Here is a 9,303-nt window from a genome sequence, read left to right on the forward strand (position 1 = left end):
TGGGAGAGAGGCCTATGTGTCCCCGTTCCAAAGAAAAGTGACCCAACGGGTGCTCACTTGTAGAACAATAGCATCCATGTCAAATGCAAGTGACATTTTGCTGAAGATGCTCCAACAATGGTTGCTGCCGCCGTGCAGACAAGAGAGCTGCCAGCAGTCCAGGCCGGCTTCAGAAGAGGACGTGGAAGAGGGGACACCATTACTGATGTCACATGGATCTTGGCTGAATGCAGAGTCCCAGAAAGATGTTTCCTTGTGTTTGATTGACTATGCTAAGACATTTGACTGTGTGGGCCCCAACCAACTGTGGGGATCCCAGAGCATCACTGTGTACTCCTGTGGAACCTGTACATGGATCAGGAGGTAGCTGCAAGCAGAACAAGAGGAGACTGCACGGCTCCAATCAGAAAGGCGTGTGCCAGCATTGGACCCTCCCTGAATGCTTATTCCGTGTGCATGTTGAGCTGATCATCAGAGAGCTGGATTATATGAAGAAGCGTGTGGCTTCAGGATGGGAGGAAGGCTTACTAACAACCCGTGAGACTCAGATGACACAACTGGCTGGCGGACCGTGAGGAGGACTTGAAGCACCTGCTGATGAAGGTCAAGGGTTGCAGCCTTCAGTACGGATGACCACTCAACATAGGGAAGATCCAAATCCCCACAACTGGACCAGTCGGTAGCATCACGATAAACAGAGGAAAGACGGAAGTTGTCAAGGATGTCGTCTTGCGTGGATCCACGCGCGATGCCCACGGAGGCAGCAGTCAGGAGATGCAACGACTCCTCGTCTTAGACAAATGTGCTGTGGGAAACCTCTTCCGAGTGTTGGAAAGCAAGGGTGTGGCTTTGAGGACTAAGGTGTGCCTGGCCCCAGCCCTGGTCTTTTCAGTCGCCTCGTATGGATGTGAAAGTTGGATATTGAATAAGGGAGAACGAAGAAGAATGGATGTGTCTGAATTGCGGTGCTGGTGAGGAATGGACTGGGAGAAGGACAAACAGATCTGTCTTGGAAGCAGTACAGCCAGAATCCTCCTTAGACATAAGGGTGGCGATACCTTGTCTCTGGTGCTTTGGCCACGTGGTCAGGAGAGACCGGTCCCTGGAGGAGGACATCGTGCTCGGTAAAGTAGGGAGGCAGCGGAGGAGAGGGAGACCCTCCAACGTGAGGATGGTTGTGAGGCTGGTCGAGGCAGCATTGGGTCTGTGGGACATCGGGTCACCGTGAGCCGGAACCGACTCGATGCTCCCTAACAACACCAACCCTCTCAAACCCCAAACTTCCCGCCACAGAGTCACTTCCGACTGAGAGCCACCCCGTGGATGGACAGAGGAGTCCCCTTTTCAAAAAAGTCTTTAATCATTTGATTGGAAGCTCTTACAGAGATCATAGCATTCCATGGTTCAAGCACATCGAGCAGTATTGTACAATTGCTACCACAATCCGTTCCAAACTTTTTCTTTCTACTTGAACTCCTTGGTATCAACTCCCCTTTATCCCCTACTCCCTACCCCCCAGGAACCATTATTGTTATCATTATTTTTTCCCTATAATAGTTTTTTTGGGGGATTGGGGGGGTTGGTCATATCTTACATGATCCGATCTATCCATTCACATACAATTCTGTTGTTCAGTCCCATAGAGTGGGGTTATACAGTGATCGCTGCTCCCCATGCCCCCCTTCCCCCGCCCTCTCTTCCTGTACCCCCAGGGATCCATTACTCCTGTTACTGTTTCCACAAGGTTATCTATCTTGGCTTTCATGTACTGAAATGATCTTAAATATACAAATGAACGTACACAAATCTAACATGATTGATGAGGTTTAAAAAAAAACCATAATGGGAGGAGGAGGAAATATTAAAGAACTAGACGGTAGTTATGTGTTCATCAGTGGTATACCGCACCCTGGATTTTTCATCCCTTCCATGCGGCCCTTCTGAGAGGGACTGTCCAATTACCTTGTGGATGGGTTTGGGGTCTCCACTACATCCACACCCCTTCACATCGATTTGGCTGCTTCTCCCCACGCCCCTGGTGGGAACTGTCGGCGAATGTTGTTTGCTGCGTGTAAACGCGTTCTCGATTTTATAGGATAGTGAGATCTCAAGCAGCATCTGTCTTTGGGACGGACAAGTGTCACTCAGTAGACCGCCCTCCACCCGTGCGATGAAGTGTTTCGCAGACTCCTGATTCTTTGCGGTTGGGTGGGATCCCTTTGGGTGTCTGTCCTGTATTTTGTTTGTCCGTTGGTCCACTGACAGGCACTTGGGTTGCTTCTGGCTCTTTGCTAGTGGGCATAAAATCCTGCTGCAATGAACAGGGTGCGCAGGGGTCTCTGTGTCACAGGTCTTATTACTTTTCATTCCGTTTATCATTTTTTAATGTTTTACTTCAATGTGCTGATGGTTTCCATAGTTTACATTGGGGCTCTTGCTTTATTGGGAGTTTATGCCTGTGAGTGGTGTGAAGGTTTAACCTAATTTTATCTTTTCCGGACTGCTTGGGCACTCCATTGTCCTCTATGACCCCGGGCTTTGTTTGTGTTTGAAACTCACTTGTGTGTCACGACAGAATTCAGTCCGTTTCCCTCTAGCTTGTCCTCCTTGGACAAGCGCTCAGACCGGGGTTTCGGTCGGACGGGTTCGGAGTCTGGAGGGTCTTTAAGGCCATGACCTTTCTCTTTAAAACAACAACGACTCGTTAGTCATGTTCGTTATTATCATTCCCCTTTGGGCCATGGCAGGGACACACCCTCTCCGCGGTCCCACAGCCCACCTGGTCAGAACAGCAGTGTCCCAGCAGCACCCCTGGACGTGGGTCCTCCTACTTCCTTTCCCACCCACCCTCCCTTCTAGCCTTTCTTTCTTTTCTTTGAATCCTTTTATTGGGGGGCTCTTACAGCTTTTATAACATTCCCTGCATCGACTGTATCAGGCATATTTGTACATCGGTTGCCATCATCATTTCCAAAACGTTTTCTCCTTGAGCCCTTGGTATCAGCTCCTCCCTCGTGACTCTTGGCAAGTTCCAAATCATTGTTGCCTTCATAGCTTCCACCGTCCGCTGTCTCCCTTCTACCCTCCCTGCCCCTTCCCTCCTCACCTGCCCCCCAGCCCTGGCCTCATCGTCTTTTCCTTCGGTGTGAAAGCCACCTTTCCCTTCTCCTCGGAAACAGTGTTGTCACGGATTAGTCGTCTTCAGGAGATGGAGCAGAAGGTTCCCCAGTGCTGTCCGTGTCACGAGGCGCTTGACAGCCGCGCCACTGTGTTTGAAGGGTGCGCACTATGCCAGTGTGTGCGTGGACTAGCGCTTGCTTCTCCGTTCCTCCACAGACCTGGGTGTTGATCGTTTCCATCTTGGGGATTATAGACATGGCCGCCATCAACATGGGTGTGCCTTTGTCTGTGATTCATGCTTTATTTCTCCGTGGGCGAGAGCTGGCAGGACCCTGAGGTGCTTGTGTCTGCGTCTTTAAGGACGTGCCAGGCTGCCTCCCGCAGCATTGCCCCCCCCTCCCGCCCCCCAGCGGCGGGCAAGCTGCTCGCGGTCTGGCGCGTCCTCTCCGCCCGTGTTCACGAGGTGGTGTGTCCTGGTTGCTTACATTGTAGTCCCCGATGGCCAGTGCACACAGCAGTTCTTCAGATGGCTGTGGAGAGCATCTTCAGCAAATTGTCTGTCCCTGTCTTACGTCCAGTTTTTGATTGGGCCACTTGTATTTTTTATTAGTGTTGTAGTTTCTCGATCGATTTTGGAAATGAGCCCTTTATCTGAGATATTATTGCCAAATATTTCCCCCCCACTCTGTGGGTTCTCTTTTTACTTTTTTGATGAAGTCTTTTGATGAATACAAATGTGTTTTTAGAAGATCCTAACCCTCTATTTTGTCTAATGTAGCATGAGTGGTTTTTCATGATGTTTGATCGTGTGTTTATGCCTTGTATTAGGGCCCTTACATTTGCCCCTGTTTTCATTGATGAGCCTTAGGACTTTAGGGTTTATGTTTAGGTCTTTGGTCCATCTGGAGTTCGTGGTCTGGTCGTGGTGTGAGGTATCAGCCCGATTTCACTCTTTTGCAGGTAGAGATCCAATTTTCCCAGCACCATTTATTGAAAAGGCGATCTCGTCCCTACTGAGTGTGTTTTAATCCCTGTTCCTTCATTCATTCTTGTATTCGAGTCGAGAGCTTCTGATTTAAACCCTCCAAGTTCAGGGCCAGGAGCCCTGGTGGGGTAGTAGTGGGTATGTGTTAGGCAGCTAACCTCAAGGCCAGCAGTTTGGAGGGGCCAGAGTCCCCCCCCTGCCCCCCATTGAGACCTCACAGGGGCAGCTCTTCTTTGGAGCTTGGAGTGGGGGAAAGTGCCAAGCCAACTGTGCTAGTGAGGACATGGGAAATGAGACAGGCACAATCTCTACAGGGAGCAAGACACGAGCAAGGAAACACGAGCGAAACACTGATGATGTATTGTCCAACTGCCGTGGAAAAAATGAAGTCAGGGCGACTTTCAAGGGCGATGGGGAAGTGGGATGGTGGCCGCTTTCATGAAGACAATGGGCAAGACCTCTCTAAAGAGGCGGGGTTTAGGCGGAATGAGGAGGCAGCCTTGTGGAGCACAGGGAGCGAGGGGGGGGGAACGGACGCTAACTGAGGACAGCAGGTGTCCAGGGCCTGGGGTGGGTGGGCAGGAGCCGGGTGTGAACGACACAACACACATACTTAGACTGGGGGGTCATGAGAGGACCCTAGGGTGGCTCTTCACGAAGCGGGGAGCACTGGGAGGCAGGGACCAAGCCCGGACCAAGTCCGATGAAGGGATGAGAATAAATGGGCTGGCTCCCACAGAGCGGCTTTTGCTCGCCTCTGTTCCCCCCGGGCACTTTCCAGGGATGAGAAGGAGCTGGCATGCACTGGGCTGCCCAGAGCAGGGAGGCCCGGGGCCACGGGGTAGAGGGTCCAGGGCCGCCCGCCCTCTCTGGTGTGGATGGAGCTTGGAGCGCATGGATCTCAGGGCGGGGTGGGTCTGGGGTTGGTTGTTCCAGCGCAGAGCCCTGGGCTGCTGGGCCTGACACCTGTGTTCCCTTCCCAGCGCTGGCAGGACCTGAATGTCATCAGCAGCCTACTCAAGTCCTTCTTCCGGAAGCTGCCAGAGCCTCTGTTCACGGATGGTGAGGAGGAGGGGGGCGGGTGGGGTGGTGGTGGTGGGGCCACCTCTCTACGCGACCCCAACCACTTTTGTTTGGCTTGTTGGCTTCTAGTATTGTGTTTGTTTTTAATGTAAAAGAAGCGCCAGCTTGTAAAAAGCCAGCACACAGCAGCAACCACAGAGCCAACAGCACAGTCAGGTCGATGGTGCCCCTTGTCTTTCCCCACACCCTCTCTCCAGGGACACAGGTACCTCTTCCTGAGCCTGCTCGGTCCCAAGACTCTGGGACTCTAGCCCCAGACTCAGCCGAGAGGCAGGTGCTGTTTTCTCTCCTTTACAGCAGGGAGACGAGGCACCGAGCGATGAAGTCACTCGGGGTGGAGGTGACAGGGTCGGGACTTGAGCCCAAGCAGCGGACTCCAGAGCTCGCCTCTGGATCTCTTGCTGAGCGGCTTAGTAGCACCAGAACCTCTTACATGCGTGGCACACGCACACGCACACGCAAGCAGACACGAGGTTTCAGGGTGGTTGGGGTCCGTGGCGTTGGGTAATATGTTGAGCACCCAGTTCTCCAGCGAGGAAGAGGTATTTGCCAATGCTGGCGGCGCCCTGGGTTATGCACTAAACTTCTAGCCCCAGACTCAGTGTTCCAACCGCCCAGCAGCTCCCTGGGGGAAACACGAGCTGTCTCCTGCACTCTTGGAAAGATCTGGAAGTATCCGAGACCCAAAGGGCAGTCCCGCTCTGCCTGCAAGGGCACGGTGGGCTGTTCACGGACCCCCATGGCAACCCGTTGGAGCTTTCTTGTAAAAATGCCCAACATGAGCTGCTGCCACCGTGGCATCACTGTCGGGGAGCGATGCAAACGCACCCACAGGGAAGAGTCGAACTGCCCCGGGACGGTTTCCAGCCAGGGTCCATCGGAGCCATGGACCGTCTCGGGAGCAGCTTAGCCACGGCACCCTCCGGACTCCTTGCTCTTCAGGGCAGGTTGTCATGTTGAGCTGTTTCATCTCGGGGAGTTCTGCCTCCGGCTTTGCAGTCAGCCGCGTAACAGTGGGTCGTCTGAAGACACTGGGCTCTTTCCTCACGCCTCTGGGGCGGCCAGTTCGGTTGTCTCCACCTGGGACCCGTGCCTGCGCACTGGGTGCATGTTGGCCGCGTGGGCACTCGGTTGCAGCGGCGGTGGGTCCGAGGCCCGCCGCAGTGAGTGTCTGAATGTGACTGTCCAGTTGTGCTCGGAGCAGAAGGCCCAAGTTCACACTCGCCCCGACAGCGCAGGGAGGGTTTGCCTCCCCATCGCCCCACCAACAGGAAATGTTACGAATCGCGCACACTTTTTACTAATCTGACGGGAGTGGCATCTCCTTATTGTTTTCACTCCATTTCCCTCATTACTAGGAAGAGAGCATATATTTTTACGAGCTTATTATCCTGCCCTTTTTCCTCTGCAATTGCGTGTGCACACTGTCTACCCAGCGTTTCTGCTGAGCGGCTGACTGTTTTCCCCGGTTGAGTGGCGAGAGATGAGTTTTTCTGCACAGTACGGGCATGAACCCTTTGTTCGTTTGGGTAAAGATTTGCTCCTGGCCTGCCATCTGCCTTTTAACTTTTCAGTATAAAACTTCAGAACATTTAAAAAAAAGAAAGTGTTGGTTAAAACTACTGATGTTTTTGATAAGATATTTTTAACTTTCATTAAAAAATAATAATTACATTAGCATCTACTTCACATCATATATTTAATCATTCAATCATATTCAGCCTTGCAGTCATTATCACAATCAATTTCCGAATATCTTCTTCTCACCGTCATTGTTAGCTCCCTTCCCACTGCCCCACATCCTCCCTTGCCTTGCCCCATCTACTACTGGCTCGATAGATCTGCCTTATCCTGGAAAACAAGCCACAAAAAATCGTACAAGACAAACAAACAACAAAATCAACAGTGAAGAGATCAAACAGAAAAACATCCGTCAAAGAGAAAGCAGAAAATATTAAAAGCTGAAACAACTTTAAAATGGTGAAAGGGAGCTCCAATTGTAACCTAGATTCGTCTGCCGTAACCAACTCTACAGTGCTCTCTGCAGACGCGAGGCTACTCACCTCCCTCAGCTGCGGTCGGTAGGAGACTCCATTCTCCAGAGACTGACCCCCGTGGGTTCCCCTGGCCACCCTAGTCTGCTGCACGCGAGTGGTCACAACTTACGCTCCAGTACCATTCCCTCCACCTGGCTCGGGTTTATTATTTACAGTCCTTGGATCACGCACTTCTGTGATGTCCTAAGAACTAACTGTTCTTAGACTGTGGCCAGGATTCAGTGTGAGCCCCAGATCCATTCATCTGCCCATGGTTTATATTGGTCTCTGGTTCACCTTCCGAGGCACCATTATCATTTTGTGATGATGAATATTATAAATCGTCTCCCTGGGGCATAAGGCAATTGTATTGATAGTGTCACTAATGTAGCCAATGGCATAGACTTTAAAGCACTGTTTTGTTCTGATTTTTAAAAAGAAGCTAAAAAAACACTGCTGGGAAACTGAAATTATTTAAGTAGAGGCCAGCTTCAGACTGCAATACATGAGCTGCTGACTATGCAGATCAAACTCGGAAGTGACAAGAGACTATTCACACAAAAATGTGGGTTGGTGACAGGGCAAGACGTTATTTTTTAAACAGTCTGATTGGCACATAGTTCACGTATCATGCACTCCAGTAGTTCAGTCACATCAAGAAGAGCCGTCCAGTCACCATCCCAGTCAATTTAGAATATTTTCTTCGTTCTTGTACTCACTGTTGCTCCCCATCTCCCTCCCACTTCCCCTGCCACACCCCCAAGAAACCATGAATCCAGCGACTGTCTCTATCGATTTACCTATCCAGGAGTTCATAGACAGAAAAGCATTTTAAAAACAACAATACCAAAGTAAAATAGAGAAAGACCTCAGTTGAAAAGAAAGCAGAAAATATTAAAAACTAGAACCAATTAAAAATGGATCCAAAGGGCGATCAAGTAATGAGGCGCTAAATTGTAAACTCACAGCCCCTGCGGTGATTGGCTTTCCCATGCACTCTGCACACCAGCACGGCTGGTCTCATCGCTGGTCTGTGGTCAGGGGACTCACCAGAGGCTCAATCCATGTGGATCTCCTTCCCTTTTTTGTTCAAACTGAAACAACTTTAAGATGGGTCAAAAGGGAGAACGAATGATCATACATTTCAACCTAAGTACATCTGCCATACTCAACGTCACACAGCACTCTGTCTGATAGCAAGGCCATGCCTGTCCCTCAGCTATGATCAGAGGGGATTCACCTGCGGCTTATTACAGGTGCGGACCCTCCAAATGGATTTGGGGCTTCTACTGTCATCCAGAGCCTTCTGCAAACCAGGTGTTCACAATTTAAGCTCTGATGCCGTTCCCTCCTTCAGATTTGGATGACATCAGTTACAATCCTTGGATCACACAGGCTTGTGTGCTTCTTCTATGTGGACTTCGTTGACATCTCACTTAGATGGCTGCTTGTTTTACAAGCCTTGAAGACCCAGATGCTAGTCCCTCTGATCATTAGACGCCATCTGCTTTCTTCACCACCTTTTGCTGTAGCACTCGCCTCTGCAGGGCGAGCACCAAGGAGGGCCATGTCCTAAGAACTAATTGCTCTTAGATTTGGGTTAGAATTAAGCCCCAAATCCATTCTTCTAGCAATGGTTTATATATGTCTCTGGCTCAACTTAGTGACATCATTGTCATTTTATGATAGAGAACTTATCAACCACCCCCCTGGGGCATCACTACCATTGCCATTGAGTCAATGCTGACTCATGGCGACCCTACAGGACAGGGTAGACCTGCCCTGTGTTTCCGAGACGGTACATCTGTACAGGAGTAGAAAGTCTCATCTTCCTCCAGAAGAGCTGACTGGTGATTTCAAACTGCTGACCTTGTGGTTAGCAGCCAAATCCATAACCTCTACACATTGATAGTGTCGTTAGTTTAGCCAATGGCATAGACTTTAAAACACTATTGAGAAAAGGAAATTACATGAGTATGGGCCAGCCATAAACTTCAACACGTGAATTGTTGACTTGTACAGATTACACTCTTTAAGTGACCGGACACTACTTACACAAATAATAGGGCAAAAATTTCG

General features: G+C 50.4%; 1 protein-coding gene across 1 annotated transcript in view; it reads left to right on the forward strand.

Moving 5' to 3' along the window:
• ARHGAP23 (Rho GTPase activating protein 23) overlaps positions 1–9,303 on the forward strand; it is a 61,523-nt gene that overhangs the window by 30,913 nt on the left and 21,307 nt on the right. Inside the window, exon 16 of the mRNA XM_045299327.1 lies at positions 5,089–5,167. Coding sequence (XP_045155262.1) covers positions 5,089–5,167 — 79 coding nt within the window. The remainder of the gene's footprint in view (positions 1–5,088; positions 5,168–9,303) is intronic.

The sequence above is a fragment of the Echinops telfairi genome, unplaced genomic scaffold, assembly GCF_000313985.2.
Source record: "Echinops telfairi isolate 266 unplaced genomic scaffold, ASM31398v2 ScPeMD7_7458;HRSCAF=8496, whole genome shotgun sequence".
Lineage (NCBI taxonomy): Eukaryota > Metazoa > Chordata > Mammalia > Afrosoricida > Tenrecidae > Echinops > Echinops telfairi.